Genomic DNA, 23,132 nt, shown 5'->3' on the forward strand with positions numbered 1-23,132 from the left:
TGCTTGTCACAGCAACGGCAGAGGCAGAAGCAGCTGTGTAGCATCAACCTTTGTGCAGCCACTTAGTTTGTGTGATTTCCAGGGACTGCCTGAGGAAAGGGGGAGGGCATTAAACCCTCCCACATTTGCAGACCAATCCTGGAAATCTGACACCAAGACCCTGGCATCCCAAATGCAATATAAGTCCCTCATTATGTGTTGAGGTAAGAAAGCAAGCAAACAAATCATGGCTGCTGCACGCTGTCTCCGTGAGTTCTCTGATCAGACTTGTTCCATCTGCAAGCAATGCTTCGACAATCCAGTGACTATTGACTGCGGGCACAATTTCTGCGAAGCCTGCCTCCCCTTGCTGCCTCATTGGGGGGAGCCCAACAGAGACCCGTCCTGCCTGCTGTGTAGCGAAACCGTCCATCAAAGGAACTTCAAGCCCAACCAGCAACTGGCCAACCTTGCACAGCTTGTCAGGAAACTTCAGGAGGGGGCGAAAAGAGATGCAGAAAGGAGGGAAGTGAGCAAGAGTCACCAAGATCCCCCTTGGCTCTTCTGCAAGGAGGATCAAGCCCCCATCCACACAGGGTCCGAATGCAACAAGGAGGAAAACACCCACGATGTGGTTCCTGTAGAAGTGGCCCCTCAAGGATCCAAGGTAGGAGAACTCCACAAAGGAAGAGGGCAGGAAAATAATTGGGTCTTCTTTCTGGAGGTTCAAGCTGAAGATCACACACACACACACACACACACACACACAGAGAGAGAGAGAGAGACACAGACACATGGACAGAGGGCTGAGGGCCTTCTCAGTAGTGGCACCTATCCTGTGGAACGCCCTCCCATCAGAGGTCAAAGAGATAATCCAGTGTGGTGTAGTGGTTAAGAGTGGTAGACTCGTAATCTGGGGAACCGGGTTCGCATCTCCGCTCCTCCACATGCAGCTGCTGGGTGACCTTGGGCTAGTCACACTTCTCTGAAGTCTCTCAGCCCCACTCTGAAGTCTCTCAGCCCCACTCACCTCACGAGACAGTCTGCAGGCAGGTAGGGTCTCAGCCTGCGTATCAGATGGAGCTGGTAGACAGCTGCCCTGCACACAGAATTAACCTGCGCCTCCATGGACAGCTGTGAGTCCAAAATGACTCCCAGGTTGTGGGGGAGGAGGGAAAGGAGAATGTTAGCCACTTTGAGACTCCTTCGGGTAGTGATAAAGCGGGATATCAAATCCAAACTCTTCTTCTTCTTGACATTCAGAAAATACCTGAAGGCAGCCCTGTTTAGGGAAGTTTTTAATCTGTGACATTTTAATGTATTTTAATATTTGTTGGAAGCCGCCCAGAGTGGCTTGGGGGACTTAGCCAGATGGGCGGGGTACAAATAAAACAACAACAACAACAACAACAATGGACAGCTCAGTTGGTAGAGCATGAGACTCTGAATCTCAGGCCCGTGGGTTTAAGCCCCACGTTGGGCAAAAGATCTTTGCATTGCAGGGGGTTGGACTAGATGACTCTACAGTTCTATGAATCTGTGGTATTCCATGTACAATTTCATGGGGCCATTTGAGCTGCAGGGGGAAATTGAGACTCCTTTTTGTTACTTTGGGGGCCTGGGGGTTAAATTCGAACACCTTTTGTAGGGAGGGAATGTGGCAGTCGAGCATGCATAGCTGTCAACCTGCCCTTTTTTGCGGGAAATTCCCCTATCAGTACTACAGTCTATATAGTATAGTACTGATAGGGGAATTTCCTGCAAAAAAAGGGAAGGTTGACAGCTATGCAAGCATGGTGGAGGTTTTCCTCTTTTGTCTAACTCAGAACACCTTGCCATCACTTCCAGGAATGGTTCAGCCACTGCCATTGGCCATATTTGTGGGAATAGCAGAATTATCTTGGGCACGAGACTAAATGACGGCTAAGCAACCCTCGAGCTGATTTTGACGGCATGCAGGGGGCTGAAGGGGACAGGAGAGGGAGAAGTCGTCTCCCTGTGTGCACAGAAATCTGTTGCACAAACAGAGGTGCTTTCAGCCCATTGTCAGGAACATCCCGAGGGGAAATTGTTGAAGTCTCCATGTGCCCAAATGTAGGAGCTGATTTAAAAAAGTTCTGCAGGCATGTAGCTCCAGGTGTGTAGAATGTTGACATGTGTTTTAGTCTGGGTTTTGGCATATCCTTGATTTTAATTAATTTCTAAATGTCATAAACAGCTGATTTTATCTCTCTCTCTTTTTGCCAATAATTACCGTATTTTTCTGTGTATAAGACACAGTGTATATTTTGGGGGACTCAAAATTAAGAAAATGCACTATGCACTACCCATGTATAAGACGACCCCTTATTTTAAACTTCAAAAATTTAGAAAAAAAAATCCGTCTTATACACGGAAAAATACTGTATATTGTCCGATAGGCTTTTTTAGGATAGTAGCCTTGTCAGTATTGTATGTCTGATGTAGATTTTTCAATTCCGTTGTTCTGTATGGGACAATGGCAACAAAGATTATCGTATCGTATCGTTATTTTTGTAAATGACTTTGAGGTTTTATTACAACCAAGCAGGATATAAATCTTGTGCAATAAATATGGATAAATAACTTGATAAATGCTTCAGCCAATCTATCAGCCGCCATCCAATGCACCCTCAAAATAAAAACAGACAAAAATTACAACATAGCTAAATGCATTGGCCAATTGGGGTCCATATTGTGGGATGTAAACACAGAGCAGTCAAACACAACATTGCTAGAGTGGACATGAAGGTGTCTCAGTCCTCCAGCCTTAACTTCCTGTTTACCTGGACTGAGACAACTTCCTCTATGTAACTGGAGATGGGTGTGGTTTCACCTGGGGAGGTTTACACAAAACCACAGGAACCAGACCCCATCTTCCTCTTTTGCATCGTCTTTTGAACAAGCAACATCTTAGAAGAAGATGCTCCCAGCCAAGAGAGCACAAAGAGGCTTTCCTCCCTTATGGAGTTAGCTTCTACATGTAAATACATTTATCTAAGCCTGCCTGCCTTTCTGAGACTGAATGCTGTAACTCAGGATGCCTGTAAGTAAACTCTTTTATATCTTATAAACCACGGGTGTCAAACACAAGGCCCGGGGGCCTAATCCGGCCCACCAGACCTCGTCATGTGGCCCGCGTGCGCCTCCCTCCCTCCCGGCGCCCACCCGCACCGGGGAGGGAGGGCGCGCACGCTCACTGCACGCACACAAACACACACACACAGGCGCGCGCACACAGAGCAACTTCCTTCCCCTTCCCCCTGATCACGTGCCCCACTGCTGCCGGGACGGTCACCAGCACCACCCCCTCCCTGCATCTACACACACACACACACAGCCGCGCAGCTGGCCTCTCTTGTTCCGTCCGCAGCCGGCACAAGCGCTTCCCCTCCGGGAGCCTCGCGGAGAAAGAGGCGTCGCGGCGGGGAGGAAGAGAGAAGTAGCAGCCGGCGCCGATCTCCTCCTCCTGTTTCGCCACAGGCGGAGGATCCTTCTCCTTCCTGTTCCTCTTTCCTGCCGCCACTGCCACAGCCTGGAGGTAGCTTTTCTCCTTGGCGTTGCCGGCCGGCTCTCCTCCCTTTCCCCGTGCGCCCTTGCACCGCTCCCTCGGGGGGCCATGGGGCTCCTGTCGCAAGGCTCCCCGCTGAGCTGGGAGAAGACACAGCGCCACGCGGAGCACATGCGCAAACACGGCATCCTCCAGTTCCTGCACATCTACCGGGCGGTGGGCGAGAGGCACAAGGACGTGCTCAAGTGGGGCGACGAGGTGAGTGAGGGCCGGGGAGATGGAGCTGAAGACCAGATGGATCCAAGAAGCTGCCTTCCTTCCTTCCTTTCCTTTCCTCTCCTCTCCTTCCTTCTTTTCTCTCTCTTCTTTCGTCCACCCACCATGGCGCGCTTTTGCTGCTGCTGCTTCCGCTTCAACACAACAACCTTGGGAGGTAGACTGCTGGCGGCCCTGCCCTCGCCCAACACCACTGCACGGTGCACATGTTCATAGCTGTCAACTTTTCCCTTTTCTTGTGAGGAATCCTATTCGGAATAAGGGAATTTCCCTTTAAAAAAGGGAAAAGTTGACAGCTATGCATGTTGCATGGGGAGCGAGTTTACTGGGCGTCGACGGGGTTTGCCCTGAGGAAAAAGTTTGGGGTTGTTATGGTTGTTATTGTTATTTGTTAAATTTGTTTGCTACCCTTGGATCTCAGGATAGTTCACGACATGAAAAAGCACAACATACATAATAAAGCAAACCAATAAGACACACACACACACACACACACACACACGTGGGTTCCCTTGCACCCCCAATTCTGCTGGTTCACACTCAACCGAGACCATTTTTTGCAGTGTGAAACCTGTGTCACCTTGGAAAGCCACAAGCACATCCGATTTAAAGCTTGTGTCTCACATTCGGTTTCAGAAGTGGTTTAAAAGGCTTGTATAGCATCACTTATGAAAATGCCCTTCAGCTTCCCTCCTGCATGTAACAGATTGCTTTGTGCCTGGGTCTTCTCACATGGTGACTTTTCAGTAGGCATGGCGCTTGTTTACTAATTAATGGGTTTGTGTATGCTAGTCCTATCAGAAGGGCCATGATTTACACCAGTGCCACCGTGCTCTCCTTTCACCCCGAGTTAAAATGATTGAAGTAGTGCACGGAGAGGACACATAGTCCTACAGATAAAACCGGCCCTTTGAGGGTGACCAAACTGCTGATGTGGCCCCCGATGAATTTGAGTTTGACACCCCGTTATAAACAGTACTGTGTTGTGTCTTTACTTTTAAGAGGGAAGAAGGGTAATATACCAGGAATATATATTTCTTATAGAGGCTTTAGCAAGCCTATGCAACCGTCTCTGCTGTGTTTTAGAAAGGGAATGGAACTCTGCTAAGTTTGGAGCTTGTTAACACAAGCTGGGATGAGATATATAAGTTAATATATCACCATCCACACTCCTAAGCATTCCTACACATATCTGATCTGTTAAATCTGAAGCTTTGTTTCCGACCCCATTTACTATAGTGGGGAATTTTTAAATGGCTATAATCTCTTTTCCTATTCACATAAGTGGGTGAAGTATCTGAAGGGCCTATGTCACACGGAAGAGGGAGCAAGTTTGTTTTCTCCTGCTCTGGAGGGTAGGATGCAAACCAATGGCTTTAAGTTACAAGAAAGGAGATTCCGACTAAACATCTGGAAAAACTTTCTGACAGCAAGAGCTGTTCAACAGTGGAGCAGATTCCTATGAGAGGTGGTGGACTCTAGTTCCTTGGAAGTTTTTAAGCAGAGCTTGGGCGGCCATCGCTGAGATTCCTGCATTGCAGGGGGTGGACTAGATGACCCTCAGGGTCCCTTCCAATTCTATGATTGTATGAGTAGCCCCTCCAGTGGGAGAACAATTCATGAAACGATTGCCTTAGTGCTATGTTGGATTCCATGCAATGTATTAGAGGACATGCAAGCTGACCCCGTAGAAGGGATCTTTCTGGGTTGTTGGGAGAGGTGTTTTGTAAATTTTGGGGAACTGTGTATGTTTTTGCCCGACTGCTACTTACGTTTATCTGAAGAAGTGTGCATGCACACGAAAGCTCATACCAAGAACAAACTCAGTTGCTCTATAAGGTGCTACTGGAAAGAATTTTCTATTTTGTTTCGACTATGGCAGACCAACACGGCTACCCACCTGTAACTACGTTTATCTGAATACTGTTTACGTTTGTGTGATTTTTTAACTCTTTTAAGTCTCTTGGAGACCTCTGTGCAACAAGTGACTAACAATAATAGTAATAATTTTTCAAATACCGTATTTCCCGGCGTATAAGACGACTGGGCGTATAAGATGACCCCCCAACTTTTCCAGTTAAAATATAGAGTTTGAGATATACTCGACCGCAGATTCTCCACCCAGCGTATAAGACGACCCCCAACTTTTGTGAAGATTTTCCTGGATTAAAAAGTAGTCTTATACGCCAGAATATACAGTAGTTATTATCCTACAACAATTTACTCCTTCTCTAAAACATACCCATTCTGCAGGTGACCCAAGCTGCATCTCCTAACATCAATGCCACAAAGACCCCAGTTCTGGGCTCACCAACCACAAATGACGAGCAGGAAACCATGTGCTCTATCTGCAAAGAATATCTGATAGACCCGGTGACCCTGGATTGCGGCCACAACTTCTGCCGGGGGTGCATCACCAACTATTGTAAGATATGGGAAATCCAGGATGGGGGACCATTGGAGTGTCCTCTTTGCAAATTCCAGATCCAGAAGTGGAATTTTCGACCCAATTTGCAGCTGGCAGAAACAGTAGAAAACCTCAAACTCCTTCCACTAAAGTTATACAAGGTAAAGTAAGGTGGGGGGGGGGTTCATGCTGGGATCCTCTGTTCCTATTATAGTCGGTGCCGAATTATGAAGGGAGGGGAGGAAATTACATATAGAAGACTCCCGATTCAATCCAGGGCTGGATCTACATTGATATTCTAAACGTGATTGAATATAACGTTCTATAACGCTTAATGGCAGTTTTCCATTGCTGGCGGCTCACTGCTCTGCAGAGCCCCCCGTTAACACATTTTAAACATTATAAATGACAAGTGTAGATCCGCCCCTGGTAATCTCAGTCTATAAAATTCTGCTTGAGAGTATGGAGATTTGTAATTATTAATTATTATTATTATTATTATTATTATTATTATTATTATTATTATTATTATTTATTACACCCCACTCATCTGGCTGGGTTTCCCCAGCCACTCTGGGCGGCTCCCAACAGAAAATTAAAAACATGATGAAACATCAAACATTAAAAACTTCCCTGTACAGGGCTGCCTTCAGGTGTCTTCTAAAAGTCAGATAGTTGTTTATTTCCTTGACATCTGGTGGGAGGGTGTTCCACAGGGCAGGTGCCACTACCGAGAAGGCCCTCTGCCTGGTTCCCTGTAACCTCGCTTCTCACAGTGAGGTTGTTGGCTGTATTGCACAGATTAATGCTCAGGCTCAACAATGCATCTGCTTCAGATTTTCTCCAGATGAGCCTTAGTAATAATAATAATTTTATTATTTATATGCTGCCCATCTGACTGGTGGCTCCCAACAAAATAGTAAAAGCACAATAAAACACCCTGAACAAGGCTGCCTTCAGATGTCTTCCAAAAGTCAATTAATTGTTTGACATCTGATGGGAGGGCAGAATAAGATCCCAGGTTCAGTTCCTTCCAGCTGGGCTGAGAAAGTGAAATAATTCTATCTAATATCCTACCAACCTGAAGGAAGCTTTTTGCTACAGGAACAAATAGTTTGATTCAGAATCAGACTGGCTCATATAATATGTATCTAACATACTCAGAAAAGGGGGGTAAGCGGATATGACAGGCACCCCCAACCTTTGGCCCTCCAGATGTTTTGGACTACAATTCCCATCATCCCTGACCACTGGACCTGTTAGCTAGGGATCATGGGAGTTGTAGGCCAGAACATCTGCAGGGCCAAAGGTTGGGGGTGCCTGGGATATGGTCTTTATTTTCCAAGGAAGGAGTAGGAAGAAACCTCTGCAAATTGCTAGGTCTTCATGCTTAAGATGAGACATAAGCCCTTTTCGGTCTACTGCGTAGTACAAAGACATGGGGAAGATGAAGTGTCACCACAGCAATGGCTTCTGCCCTCTTAGCTACCCATGATCATGTCAATGTTTCAGACAAACCTACTTGGGCACACACCCTTCCATGTGATTAAAAAATCCTACAGGGTGGCCCAAAAACATTGCTTCTGAAAGAATGGAATAACTTGATAGGGTGAACGTTTTCTAAGGAGATCCGTGTTTGGCATCGCATGGGCTGCCCTCCTGCCAGAACCAAATTATAGTTACGAGTTTGTCAGGGCCAGACCTCTCTAATCCCAGGATCCAGCAAGTGTTAGAATTCAATCAAGGTTTGGGGAGTTATGCTGTGTGCCAGACCCTTCTAATCCCAGGATTCACCAAGTGTTAAAATCTAACCAAGGTTTCTAGTTTTTGGAATAGCCATGCGAGTCTCCGGGGGGAGGTGTAAGGAGAAAAAGTATCTATGTGTAAACAAACTGTGGGATGTAAACACAGAGCAGTCAAAACATACCATTGCTAGAGTGGACATGAAGGGTATCTCAGTCCTCCAGGCAAAGCTTCCCGTTTACCTGGACTGAGATAACTTCCTGTGTAACTAGAGGTGGGTGTGGTCTCACCTGTATAAAAAACTCTTGAGACCAGACGCCATCTCTCCCTTTTTTGGATCCGTCTTTTCAAGAAGCTACATCTTAGGACAGGATGCTCTCTTGGCTTGCAGCCAAGAGAGGCCTAGTGAAGCTTGCTCCCTTATGGAGATAGCTTCCCACATGTAAATACATTTATCTAAACTAGCCTGCCTTCTGAGACTGTACTGTAACTCAGGATGGTAAACTCTTTATAGTTTTAAATAGCACTGTATTGTGTCTTTACTTTTAAGAGGGAAGAAGGGGAATATACCAGGAATATATATGTTATTCTGAGGCTTTAGCAAGCCTGTGCAACCATTTCTGCTGTGCTTTAGAAAGGGAATGCAACTCTGCTAAGTTTGGAGCTTAACACAAACTGGGATAGGATATCTTAATCAATATATCCTCATCCACATTCCTAGGCATTCCCACACAAACCACATATCATAAAGGCACCACAATCTCTGCTGTGCCTCATTCCCAAAAGGAAACACGAACCCTGGTGAGAAAGTGCCCGGAACTCTTGCCACTCGGAGGCTGGGGTGGCACACAATGTTATTTTCAATATGTGCAGGAAAGAATCCAGACCCAGCTGAAGTCTTGGGAGAAAGAAAAGCAAATCCTTGTCGATCGGAAACAGTCCGAAGAAGAGGAAAAGCAGAAGTGTCTGGTATGTTTTTTCATTCAAGGTCTTTGCACGCCGAGGTTGTGCGTTGACAACAGACTCGCAGCCGGGGCGGGGATCATGGAGCAAACCTGAACCCCAGAAAGTCTGTCACTTTAAAACTGCACTTGGCCAGACTAACCCGAGGGTATTCCACAAAGCCCTCTAAAATCATGTACTTGCTACTACATAGCATGCTTTAAACCCACAGGCTGGTATGGCACGAAAGGCTAGACCTTTCCTACTTCCTAATTTCCTAAAGTTCTGGAACTAATCACTTCCTTCCTTAGCCATTCCTTGCCCTGTGTGCAGCTTCAAAGTAGCTGCATGTGTGTGCAGTCATGGGTCAGTTGGATGTGCATAAATGAGGAGTTGCCTGTACTGAATGTGTGTTGTGTTGCTTGTGCATGCTGCATGTCTGATGTGTGGAGTGTATTTATGAGTATGTGTGGAAGACAGAGGGTGGGGTCGTTTGTCTCCATGTTTGTTCCAGGTGCTTTTGTGACATGTGTGTGGATGTTCTTTCCTCAGAAACAGTTAAATGCAGAAAAGGGGAAAATAAAAGACACCTTTGAGCAGATGCAAAATTCTCTGAAGCTAAAAGAGAGCTCCTTGCTGGCCTGCCTGAGAAATCTGGAAAAGGAGATTAAGAAGAAGGTGGCAGAAAATGGCAACAGACTCACGGAGGACATTTCCCACCTCACTAACTTGATCGCTGAGGTGCAGGAGAAGTGTGAGCAGCCCCCACTGCTATTCCTTCAGGTGAGATGGAGTCAATGTCACCTGAGAGTGACATTTGGTTTTCCGCAGAGAAAACGGGGCAAATCGGTCCTCCTGGTAACACAAATATGAGACAGACTTCTCTATATCTTTCTTTTTCAGGACATTGAAAGTACCTTGCTCAGGTATGCAGCTCCTTCTCTTGCCATTATTGACTCTTTCAAAAAAAAAAAATCCCCGCTTATTCCCCAGAAAGTCTTGATCCAGCTAACAGTAGCAAAAGCAGAACAAACAAACATTATAATGTCCATAGGCTGCAGGGCAAGGTGAGCAATAACTGCCTTATCTTCTTTTCTGTTACACAGTTTTTAGTCTAGCTTCTACACCCTTTAGATCTGATATTATTTGGCACACATAATTTGTCCACAGTTACATTTATCTTGACAGGGATAATAATAATAATAGTAATAGTAGTTATTATTATTATTATTATTATTATTATTATTATTATTATTATTATTTATACCCCACCCACACATCTGGCTGGGTTTCCCCAGCCCCCCTAGGCGGCTCCCAAAAGAGTATTAAAAGCACAATAAACCATCAAACATCAAAAACGTCCCTAAACAGGGCTGCCTTCAGATGTCTTCTAAAGGTCAGGTAGCTGTTTATTTCCTTGACATCAGACGGGAGGGTGTTCCACAGGGCAGGCGCCACTACCGAGAAGGCCCTCTGCCTGGTTCCCTGTAGCTTCACTTCTCGCAGTGACGGAAACACCAGAAGGTCCTTGGAGTTGGACCTCAGTGTCCAGGCTGAACAATGGGGGTGGAGATGCTCCTTCAGGTATACTGAGCTGAGGCTGTTTAGGGCTTTAAAGGTCAGCACCAGCACTTTGAATTGTGCTCAGAAACGTACTGGGAGCCAATGTAGGTCTTTCAGGACCGGTGTTATATGGTCTTGGCAGCCACTCCGTCACCAGTCTAGCTGCCGCATTCTGGATTAGTTGTACTTTCCAGGTCAACTTCAAAGGGATGAAGCACATTATTGTGTGAGCTCAAGAAGCCCCTCTATACAGAAACAGGCTATGGTCCCCTCCAGTCCTCCCTTCTCTACTTCCCCCAAAAGCGCTGGCTACTTAAAACCCTTTTCAGACAACAGGCGCCGCGCAATGATTCTATAAAGCATTAGAGGAATTGCCATTCTTTAACCTTTCTTTTCCCAAAACCACGTTTCCCTCCCAGGTACGAGGAGAAACGAGCAGAACATTCAGCAGACCTTTACACCTGGTTGGAGGAGAGACTCAAGATCTGTTCTCAGAAAAATTCTGCGCTAGTAAACGATATGGTGAAATGTGCAGGTATTTGGGGAAGCTTGGGGGGGGGAGGAATATGCAACAGAATCATCCTCGTGGCTGTGAAAAAGGCAAAATTCCTTGCCAGCGAAAGGCATGGAAACAAAAACTTCACGATGCCTTTATGCAAATTGACGGTGCAGACCTGGGAGATTCTGTAGAGCCGTCGTAACTGTTATGAGACTGCCCCCCAGGGCGGGATGAAGCCTCTGTGCACTCCTGGCTACTGGAGTCCAGGGGCACATCAATAATATGTGATTGTTCCCCAGCTTGCAAGAACAACACACACAAGCCAGTAAAGGCAAAACCTACCGGTACTTTATTGTAGATAAAGTGCAGAGTATGTCTCTGCGTGCCAGCTCAGACAGTCAGAGCTGTGCAAAATACGTCCAGCATCTCTTGAGCCAGAACAGAAAGTAAAATACAACAGTACAATACAGAAACATCACGTGTGAGAAAGCTGGTATGACCAGTGGCTTTCCCACAGGATGAAAACATGACTCATAGTCATGTGACCTCGCTGCTGAGGCTTCTTGCAGCTCGGCTTGTAATAATATCACAACAGTAACTGCATCTTGGAAGACTGCTGTAGAGCTGAAAACATTGCAGTAAATATGTAATTCCCCCCCCCACCCAAAAAATGAAATCACCTATACTGTAAATATAAGATTACATATTGATAAGCTCTTTGAATGAATTTGTCATTTTAAAAACTCTCATTTCCTTCCTTCTCCCACCTCATCAAACAGATTCTATGGAGGAAGTATTGAAGAAAGGTAATTTTTGTGGGACAGAATACCAAGGGATATTTTGATGGGATAGGTTGCCAGTGGGTCCATCTGCTGACTTTGAAATTGTAGCACATGTGTGGCGTTCGTACAGAGACCCCGGTCATTTCACGGACAGACTATTGACCTGTACACCACTACTTTATTCTTCCGCTGCCACCAATTTTGTGGGGGAAACCCCAGGGCTCCCCAGTGAAGTACTGAGTCTCAGTCAGGTAGAGTTAACAATGAAGATGAAAGTTTACTTCAAACACAAACAAGTTTTAAAATATATTCGAAACGCTGTCACTCTATTCCCTCTCAGTCTTGTCCGTCTCTAACTCACTCTGACTCCTCTATCTCCCCACCCCCCAAAAAAAAACCTAACCGAACTAACTGTCAAAACCTGTGGGCTGAGCCTCAAAATCAGGTAGGCCCCGTCTTTCTTATTGGTCAACCTATTAACCCTTTCTCTCCCCCAATACAAACCTATCCCCAAAGAATGGGCAAACACCACATCATGTAATGTAATTCTAATTTGTATGATGATCTTAATCGAGGTCCAGTTGACATATTGCTATTTTGTAACACTGCTGTTGCTTCTTGCTTGCTCATGAGTCACACAAAGCAATAATCAACCTAAAAAAATAATAATCACATGAAATACCTCATTTTTATATTTCAGAAGGTTTGAATAAATTTCTCTCTCTTTCACACTACAGCGCCTCTGGAGGAAACACTGGAGAAAGGTAATATTATGGAATTAAATGAGAACTAAATCTTGGTGGGAGTTTGGTGCTTGAAAAAAAGAGTCAAAGAGCAGAACTGATTTTATTCTGTGAACCGCCCTGAGACCTTCCACCCAAAAGTTAATTCATATAGCATAGCCCTATATTTAAATGCCAAGCTTAATCAGGAAAGTACTGTAACAGGGCTTTTTTTTTTTAAGATGCAACTGCTAAAACGTGTATGATGGTTGTTTTATTCTTCTTAAACAAGAACTGAACAAAGGCAAGATCTGGAAGAATTAAATGGAAACACAAACCATCTAAGGACGCCCAATTATGGGCATCTTCCAACGTATATAAAAACATAATTTATTTATTTTTTAAAATTAAACTTCCCTATAACCGGCTGCCTTCAGGTGTCTTCTAAAGGCTGTATAGTTACTTATCTCATTGGCTGAGGGATCACATAACTCCGTAACTTCCAAAATGTCTCCGATGAAAATAGAGACGTCTTAAGGAAAAGTGGGACATTCTAGGATCAAATCAGAAACTGGGACATTTCAGGGCACAAACCTGAGACCCAGGGGTGGGCTGCAGTGATGTCATTGGATGGGCCTGGTGGTGTCATGGCTGCAAGCCCCAGTGGTGTGGTTAAGCATGACACATAAAACATTAACCATAGTCACTGAGAGCATGTCATTCAAATAAAAACTACCAAGTGTAACAAATGAGTAATTATTATTATTATTATTTATTGAATTTATATACTGCCCTATACCCGGAGGTCTCAGGTCGGTTCAAAAAAGAGATCACAATATATAAAATAAAAATAAAAACAATAACCCAATAATAGGTAAAGGGACCCCTGACCATTAAGTTCAGTCGCGGACGACTCTGGGGTTGCGGCGCTCATCTCGCTTTACTGGCCGAGGGAGTCAGCGTTTGTCCACAGACAGCTTCCAGGTCATGTGGCCAGCACGACTAAGCCGCTTCTGGTGAACCAGAGCAGCACATGGAAACGCCGTTTACCTTCCCGCTGGAGCGGTACCTATTTATCTACTTGCACTTCGACATGCTTTCGAACTGCTAGGTTGGCAGGGGGTTGGACTGGATGGCCCTTGTGGTCTCTTCCAACTCTATGATTCTATGATTCTAGGGACCGAACAATGGGAGCTCAGCCCATCATGGGGATTCGAACCGCCGACCTTCTGATTGGCAAGCCAAAGAGGCTCCACATTTTAAAAGGGTATAGGATGTTGATCAGATCAACCAAAGGAACGTTTTTGCCTGGCGCCTAATGGTGTATAATGAGGGCACCAGGCGAACTTCCCTGAGGAGAGCATTCCACAGACGGGGGGGGCACTGCAGAGAAGGCCCCGTTCTTGTGTTGCCACCCCCCGGACCTCTCGAGGAGCAGGCACACAAAGGGGGGCCTCAGAAGATTATATCAGGGTCTGGGTAGGTTCATATGGAAAGAGGCGGTCCTTGAGGTATTGCGGTCCTGAGCCGTTTAAGGCTTTATAGGTCAAAACCAGCACTTTGAATTGGGCCTGGAAACTAAATTGGTAGCCAGCGCAGTTGGACCAGGAGCAGTGTAATATGCTCAAACCGACTTGATCCGGTGAGCAACCTGGCCACTGAATTCTGCACTAGCTGAAGTTTCCAAACAGTCTGCAGTGGCAGCCCTACGTATAAATATGTAAATATGTCTCTGATTGGAAATGGGTAGAAACCGTAGGTGTAGCTAATGCGAAGGGATCATTCCTTCTCACCTGTTTAGGGAGTGTACGCTTGCTCGCCGGGAGATTTAAGCCTACTTCCCCCCCCCCACCCCTTTCTCTGTGTGCCCTTCAGTGAGCGTGACTCTGGATCCACAAACCGCACACCCTCTGCTCACGCTGTCTGCCGACCTGAAGAGCGTGAAGGTTGGGGAGGTGCCTGATGACGAGGACATGGACGGATTGCACTGCATACCCTACGTGCTGGGCCGTGAGAAGTTCACATCAGGGAGACATTGGTGGGAGGTGGAGCTGGGTTTAAATGCAGAAGACGAGGAATACATGGATCAGGAGTGCTTGTGGATCGTAGGGGCTGCACAAGAGTCCTTCCAGAGAAATAGAGGTTTTGACCTGAGCCCTAAAGCTAGGATCTGGGCTGTGGGGGTGAGCCCCTTTTCCAAAAAGCTCACTGCTTTCACTTCCTGCGGGCCAACCCATTTGTGCTTGGCACATGAGGTGAGGAGGATCCGAGTATCCCTGGATTACAAAGCATGCCAGGTGGAGTTTTTTGATGCCGATACAAATGCCTCGGTTTTCACTTTTTCTGCAGCTTCATTCACTGGGGAGGTCATTCGTCCCTTTTTTTGTCTGGGGGGAGAAGGACTTGAATTGAAGTGTGGAAACTGAGTAGAATATTCACCAGCCCTGGTCTTACCCCTAAAACAGATAGCTAGTGGAAGCTTGCTTTCTGGTGCAAATAGCAGCTATGGGGGTGTATTAGGGCTGTACTAATGGAAGCTTTCATTCAGGTGCAAATAGCAGCTGTGGGGGGGGTGTTTTAGGGCTGTGCTAATGGAAGCTTTCCTTCTGGAGCATATAGCAGCTGTGGGGGTGTTTTAGGGCTGTGCTAATGGAAGCTTTCCTTCTGGAGCATATAGCAGCTGTGGGGGTGTTTTAGGGCTGTGCTAATGGAAGCTTTCCTTCTGGAGCAAATAGCAGCTGTGGGGGGGTGTTTTAGGGCTGTGCTAATGGAAGCTTTCGTTCTGGAGCAAATAGCAGCTGTGGGGGGTGTTTTAGGGCTGTGCTAATGGAAGCCTTTCTTTTGGTGCATATAGCAGATTTGGGAGTGTGTATTAGGGTTGTGCAGAAACCCCACTGATCTGCCTTGTGGCCCCAGTTTGCAGTCCCTGGGTCTGCACATCACCCACATGCGGACAGGGATGTCCCACCCCACTGACAGCCCTGGGTTGCTCTGGGCTTTCCAACCCAATCCAGGGCTATCTGAACCTGACTTGGTTGATACCCGGATTCCCCCCTCCCACAAATCAGCCCGATTCAGTTTGGGACTCAGCCAAATGCACTCTGCAGCCCTAGGAGGTACAGGAGAAGAAATACAGTTATCAGCCTAGCTATCCTTCAAAATCCAAACTTCTCAGAATTTTGCTATGCAGAATTTAGTAGTCTTCTAGCCAGATAATGTGTACTTTAGGGGGAATTGTGCATAAAAACGCATACATTAGTGACTATAGCATACAAACATGCATTATATCTAGCGAAAATACTTGCAAAAATGGGTATATTGGCCAAAATTGCATAAGGAGAAATGCACACTAAAATCTCAATGCTGAGCTTATCCACCTGGATTTTTAAAATTCCAATCATATTCCTTAATCTAATCAAGAAACAAGCTTTTTCTGATGAAAATATGCATATTGCATATTCTATGCACTATTCTACATATGCATATGCACTCTAGAATTGCTAAAGTTACCAGTGTAGAGTAATCCAGCATGCTTGAGTAATTAGTGTGTGAAGAGGTTAAAACCATAGAGTAAGTTGTCCTGCCAGGCTTCGTGTATTTTACTTTCCCCTCACCTTGAGAGGAAATGGGTAACCAAGTCTCTTGGATTTCTGTATGTAAGGATCTCTGAGCTGGTCACTCCAGCCAGCAGCATAGCTTTAACCCGCCTCCTTTGTTTCAGACCAGAATAGAGTTCTGAAACCAGCATTTTTCTATACCAATAGTTTAGAAACTTTTGCATTCATGTAGTTGAGCAACGATTTTGACTGACTGCACATCTTTTCTGTCTGCTGTATGGAAAAGCACATTAATAGTTTTGTAAGGAAACCATTTCATGCTGGGGGAATCAATATAGCTTGGAAAGAACTTTTTAGAAAGTTTTTACAACCTATATTTCCATGCTTTTCTTTGCTGCATGTTTTGCAATGTTAAATCTCTGCTGGGGTTTTCTCACCAAAGGGTGCTTGCCCCAAACTTGGGCCTAGACTTCCAGGATGCCAACAACCAGCGCATAAGCAGACACATTTAAAAAGGTGTGTATTTAACAGTATGTATCAATATACTTATAAAGTTACTCTGCAGAAATGTACCACAGTATGTTGGTTTTATCTTTTATACTTTTTATACATATACCATACTTTTGGGGGAAAGTGTATCCTTATACGTACATGAGCAGAGTGCCATTATCTTTCCACTGAAAAAACTCAAATTTATCTCTGCACATCTAGGGACAGGTGAAGATGTAAGAAGGAGGGTCAAGTATGATTTTCTGACAAGATTTCCACACCTCTCATTTAGAAAGTAAGCCATAACACAAGGACATATGTTTTTGAATTCATCAGTACATCTTTCCACATCCATTGGCCAATAAAAAAAAATCAAACACACACAAACACATTTTTAAAATAGGAGGAACGCTTGCTTACAGTTGCATGTGGTTTTTCTCCCACAAAAATAAATTTAATTTTATACGACCCAAAACACTTCCTTCTCTAGATTGAAAGAGCAAGGCATTCAAATTGAGGTTACAAAGGAACCAATGGCTTATGTAAGCAGATGCTGTAGCACAGTGTTCATTCCCTATGTAGTTCTTGGGAGGAAAGGAGTTTTTTGAGGGAGAAAAAGGTGCAGTCCCTAAACAGCCACATGCTCTATAGACCTGGTCAACATTATGTCTGAACAGGAATTTCCAACACAAATAGTGTATGCATACACTGGGCCCGTTTCAATGTCCCCACATATGGTATTCCTCACACCCCATCATGCCCTGCTCATATTGAGCACAAGCAATGTCTTCGTCTTCCAAAGCAACTACTCTATTCCGAACTTAAAAATGGAAAGCGCAATGCTGGTGGTCAACAAAAGAGGTTTAAAGACTCCCTCAAGGCAAATCTTTTAAAATGTAGTATAAACACCAACAACTGGGAAACAACGGCCCGTGAGCGCTCCAATTGGAGAACAGCCTCTACCAAAGGTGTCATGGGTTTTGAAGACACTCGAACTCAGGATAAAAACCCTCACCGTGATCAACTCCCACCTGGAAACCTATGTCCCCACTGTGGAAGGACATATGGATCCAGAATTGGCCTCCACAGTCACTTATGGACTCACTGTTAAGACCATGTTCATGGAAGACAATCGTACTTGCCTACGAGTGATCGCCAAAGAAGAAGAAACAAGCAGCATTCCTCACACAACCAAACGGTGTATAAACCTAATTAAATAAATAAGTAAACAAGTGACCAGTAGTTGCAGAGTTAAACTTTCCTTATTTAAACCTGCACAGCGGTAAACAGCTTGCTGACTCATTTGAGTCTTTCGTCCTTTCTTGATTGTCAATCCCTTTATCCCTCTCAAAATAAAGATACACATGAATCTAATTAATAACCAAAGTAAAGTAATTTACTGACAGATTCATTCATGTACATATTTAGGTTACAAAACAAAAGATATAAACTATATTAGTGAGTCTCTTAACACATCTTTAAGCGGCAGTAGCCTAACCGGCCAACAGACCAAAACTAACTGACACAAAGTGGCAGTTGGTCCTCCCTTAAAATGTTGGACTTGACTGACATCATCCCACAGGAAGGAGGTTGGGGGGAGTTGTGGTCCAGCAGCCGAGAGGTGAAAGTGTGCTGGACATTGTCTGTGTCGCAGTACGAAATGGCAGCGGCCATGCAGGACCTTTACATCTCATGGCTCTGCAAAAGCTGTGGCGTTAACTTGGAAGTTAACACAGAACACTCTCTGCCCTGCACAGTGAATGTGACTTTGTACCCGGACACAGAACAACCCAACCTCATCCTGTCCGAGGATCTGAAGTGCATCCGATGGAGAGACAGGCGCCAGGACCTGCCTGACAACCCCGAGAGATTCGACAAGGAGATGTGTGCTGGGCCACGAGAGATTCACTTCGGGGCGGCATTGGTGGGAAGTGGAGGTCGGAGGGGAATTGGCCGAGTGGGCCGTTGGCATGGTGTGAGAGTCTGTCAAGAGGAAGGGGGACATTGCCCTTAACCCTAGCGAGGGGTTCTGGGCTCTGCAGAAGACCATGGTTGACACTTTTGGATCATTCTCCGCTCTCAGCTTCGACTTGCCCTAAGCTGACCGTCGTGTCCACCCAGAAGCGAACTCAGGAAGATCCGAATATCCCTGCACTACGAAGAGGGGTTTTTCGACGGCGACACCAACAACTCGATCTTCACTTTCCCCTCAGCTTCCTTCTCCGGGGAGAGGATCTGCCCGTTTTTCCATCTGAAGTGGGGAGGCAAGCTGAAATGTTGAATCTCGAGCATCCATTTCCGCAACTCTTGAAAATGAGAATTCTTTCTAGTAGCACCTTAGAGACCAACTGAGTTTGTTCCTGGTATGAGCTTTCGTGTGCATGCACACTTCTTCAGATACACTGAAACAGAAGTCACCAGATCCTTAAATATAGTGAGGGAGTGGGGAGGGGTATTGCTCAGAAGGGTGGTGGGAATGGGTGATCAGCTGATAGGTGTGGAAAACCTGTTGACGACGCTTAACGGCTATAATTAGTCTTGCAGGGAAAGGCAAGTGGTGAGATGGCTAAAGATAGCTTTGTTATGTATAATGAGATAAGAATCCAATGTCTTTGTTCAGACCAGGTTTCTCCGTGGTTTTAAGTTTGGTGATTAGTTGTAATTCAGCCACTTCTCTTTCCAGTCTATTTCTGAAATTTCTTTGTATTAAGACAGCTACTTTGAGATCTTTTATAGAATGTCCTGGGAGATTGAAGTGTTCTCCTACTGGTTTCTCTGTCTTGTGATTCCTGATATCAGATTTATGTCCATTTATCCTTTGGCGTAGGGTTTGGCCTGTTTGTCCAATATAGAGAGCTGAAGGGCACTGTTGGCATTTGATTGCATACACAATGTTGGAAGATGAGCAATTAAATAGTCCTGAGATGGTATGTTTGATGTTGTTGGGACCAGTAATGGTGTTGTCCGTACAACGCATCATCAGAGATCTACAACCTCTCCTAGACAATGACAGTTCTCTTTCTCAAGCTCTGGGAGGAAGACCCTACATCGCCTACAGACAGCCACCCAATCTCAAACAGCTCCTCACCCACAATAATACTACAACAGGACTCAACATGGACACTGGTACCAGAGCCTGCAATAAACCCAGATGCCAACTTTGCTGCCACATAAACCCGGACAACACCATTACTGGTCCCAACAACATCAAACATACCATCTCAGGACTATTTAATTGCTCATCTTCCAACATTGTGTATGCAATCAAATGCCAACAGTGCCCTTCAGCTCTCTATATTGGACAAACAGGCCAAACCCTACGCCAAAGGATAAATGGACATAAATCTGATATCAGGAATCACAAGACAGAGAAACCAGTAGGAGAACACTTCAATCTCCCAGGACATTCTATAAAAGATCTCAAAGTAGCTGTCTTAATACAAAGAAATTTCAGAAATAGACTGGAAAGAGAAGTGGCTGAATTACAACTAATCACCAAACTTAAAACCACGGAGAAACCTGGTCTGAACAAAGACATTGGATTCTTATCTCATTATACATAACAAAGCTATCTTTAGCCATCTCACCACTTGCCTTTCCCTGCAAGACTAATTACAGCCGTTAAGAGTCGTCAACAGGTTTTCCACACCTATCAGCTGATCACCCATTCCCACCACCCTTCTGAGCAATACCCCTCCCCACTCCCTCACTATATTTAAGGATCTGGTGACTTCTGTTTCAGTGTATCTGAAGAAGTGTGCATGCACACGAAAGCTCATACCAGGAACAAACTCAGTTGGTCTCTAAGGTGCTACTAGAAAGAATTTTCGATTTTGTTTTGACTATGGCAGACCAACACGGCTACCCACCTGTATCTTGAAAATGAGGTCGCCTTCTAGCGCTTTCTTTTCTAGACCTAGGTAAGGAGTTGCAACCTGATGAATTTTTTAGCACTTCCAGTTCTCAGCCCTGCAGATTTTAGTCAAGCGAGTCATGGCATTAAGGATGCTATTGGCCTTTACCAAATAACATTTATTTACCTAAAAAATAAGCCCGCATGTGGACGGCAAATCCAGACTGGAGCTTCAGCTGGGGCAAAGCAACACAGAGCACTTTTCTCAGTTTGGATAGCCCCCTTCACATTTAGTAAACAAAAGTCAAGCACACAAGGAGATAACCACATGCTTATTTTGCCCTTAATATATTTCATCAGTTAGGCAAAAGTGGAAGCATACACCCACAGCATACAAATGAGTAAAACGGTATTAGAGCCTTCTTTCCCATTGTTGAATTTTGAATCATCATCCCTGTTATTTTATTATTGTGCTTTTAACCCAGGATCTGTGGCCCTTCAGATGTCATTGGACTCCATATCCCATCAGCCCCAGCCAACATGGCCAATTATCAGAGGTGATGGGAGCTGTAGACCAGCAAAATCTGGAGATCCACAGGCTTCTCATCCGACCTTTCAAAACCTGCAAGGCAAGAAAACCAAGAAGCAGCTCGGATTTTCATTGCATGTGGCATTGAATTGCATCCCCACAGCTATCAAATTGTGGCTACCAGGAAGCTTTTAGTCATAGAAACCCTGCTAGAAAGAGGAACTCTTACACATAAGATTCATCCTTTCCGTTTTTTATATATTTTTGTTGAAGAGGCTATTTCAAAGCACTGAATTGAAATAAAAACTTTTAAAATCAAGCCTGTTTGGCATGTTACAATCATTGCATTTATTTCCACCATGCTTCACATGGGTATAATCTTTAGAGCTGCAGTCAGGAAGTAATTAAATAATAATAATAATAATAATAATAATAATAATAATAATAATTTATTTGTACCCCGTCCATCCGGCTGAGTTTCCCCAGCCACTCTGGGCAGCTTCCAACAAATATTAAAATACATTAAAATGTCACACATTAAAAACTTCCCTAAACAGGGCTGCCTTCAGATGTCTTCTGAAAGTGATACCCGGTAGTTGTTTATTTCCTTGATGGGAGGGCGTTCCACAGGGCGGGCGCCACTACCGAGAAGGCCCTCTGCCTGGTTCCCTGTACCTTTGCTTCTCGCAGTGAGGGAACCGCCAGAAGGCCCTCGGCGCTGGACCTCAGTGTTAGCTGTGTGTCTTAAGTCCTTGGAACGCCCCCTGTGGGAGAGGAAATTAGTTGAAGAAGAAAACACTTTGTCGAAAAGTAGCCAGGAAATGAAGGAACGTGACAAGAGGCTGGAAGCACATCAGGCCATCAAAAGGAATGGGGAGAAATGCCCCATGTGTGAAATCAGAACAGCTCTAGATTTCTTTTATCTCTGAAGAACTTGTTAAGGAAAGATGCAGATCCAGTGTTCCCCAAACTTGGATCTCCAGCTGTTTTTGGACTACAAATCCTATCATCCCTGGCTAGCAAGACCAGTGGTCAAGGATGGGAATTGTAGTTCAAAAACAGTGGGAGGCCTAGGTTTGGGAAAGAGTGGATTAGACCTTCCTCTCTGGAAAGATGTTCTCTCTGCAGCTATAGAAGCATATAATGATCATTAAGCTTACTGTTAATGACACAAAGGCCTCCAATATAAAGTCTCTAGTCTGGAAACCTTTTCCCTCCAGTCTGTCTGTGTGTGTAAAAAAAAAAAAAAAGTTTTCTTCTATCAAGCAGCAGCACAGAAAGTCGAGGATCATTTGGTAGTGGCCCTCGAGTTTTAAGCAAGGATTCCTTCTAAGCCTCACCAGGTGATGCCAGGGTTTGAACTAAGGAACTTCTCCACCGTGCAAAGTATGCAAAATTATTCCTCTGAATTGCAGGTTCCACCTGTATGGCTTCTCCTGGGGCATTTTTATTACTGGTAGTTCAGGGGAAGGCAACCTAAGGCCCAAGGGCCGGATGCGGCCCAATCGCTGGTCCGGGAATCAGCGTGTTTATACATGAGTATAATGTGTGCTCTTGTTTAAAATGCATCTCTGGGTTACTTGTGGGACATAGGAATTTGTTCATTTATTTATTTTTTCAAAATATAGTCCGGACCACCACATGGTCTGAGGGACGGCGAACCAGCCCACAGCTGAAAAAGGTTGCTGACCCCTGCTGGTAGTTTATTTATCCACTCAATACATGTCTTTTTATTTACAATTACCGTATTTTTCACTCCGAAAGACTCACTTTTTTCCTCCTAAAAGATGAGGGGAAATGTATGTGCATATTATGGAGCAAATATGTAGTCAATCACTGGCTCCCTTTCTGGCCCCGCCCCCTTGCCCAGGCATCCATTGTTGAATGTTCTGCAGAGGGAGGTTGTTTGTTTCCCCAGCGACATGTGACTGGCCGATTAGATTATCTGTCTGGAAACTGTAGCAACGGCTCCCTTCCCTTTCCTAAAGAAGCTGCAGAACTGTGAGTTGAACCCCATAAAAACAGGGCTTTCCCCCTTTCCTCCTCTAAAAACTAGGTGCGTCTTACAGGGCAAAAAATGCGGTAGATTTCCAACCCACATTTCCTCCAAAAGGAGTATGGGACACACGCACTCACACACCAATTTCTTTTGTTAAAAGTTTCCAGGCTTGCTTACTATTATGGGTCGTATACTTAAGAGCCTGTGTTGGCATTCAGGTGTAACAGAATTTTGTGGAAAAACCGAACACAGACACCAAGTAT

At 45.0% G+C, this 23,132-nt stretch overlaps 2 protein-coding genes across 2 annotated transcripts in view; one reads left to right on the forward strand and one right to left on the reverse strand.

The window, feature by feature from the left end:
- Nucleotides 1-23,132, reverse strand: part of LOC117042396 (oocyte zinc finger protein XlCOF6-like) — a 449,944-nt gene that overhangs the window by 106,024 nt on the left and 320,788 nt on the right. The window lies entirely within an intron of this gene.
- LOC117042127 (tripartite motif-containing protein 10-like) lies at nucleotides 224-14,904 on the forward strand. Its single transcript, XM_033141616.1, has 9 exons — nucleotides 224-646; nucleotides 6,038-6,352; nucleotides 8,808-8,903; nucleotides 9,429-9,659; nucleotides 9,780-9,802; nucleotides 10,859-10,974; nucleotides 11,718-11,744; nucleotides 12,458-12,484; nucleotides 14,318-14,904. The coding sequence occupies exons 1-9, from the start codon at nucleotides 227-229 to the stop codon at nucleotides 14,866-14,868; spliced, it is 1,806 nt and encodes a 601-aa protein (XP_032997507.1). The 5' UTR covers nucleotides 224-226; the 3' UTR covers nucleotides 14,869-14,904.

This window comes from Lacerta agilis, chromosome 2 (genome assembly GCF_009819535.1).
Source record: "Lacerta agilis isolate rLacAgi1 chromosome 2, rLacAgi1.pri, whole genome shotgun sequence".
In the NCBI taxonomy this organism is placed as follows: Eukaryota; Metazoa; Chordata; class Lepidosauria; order Squamata; family Lacertidae; genus Lacerta; species Lacerta agilis.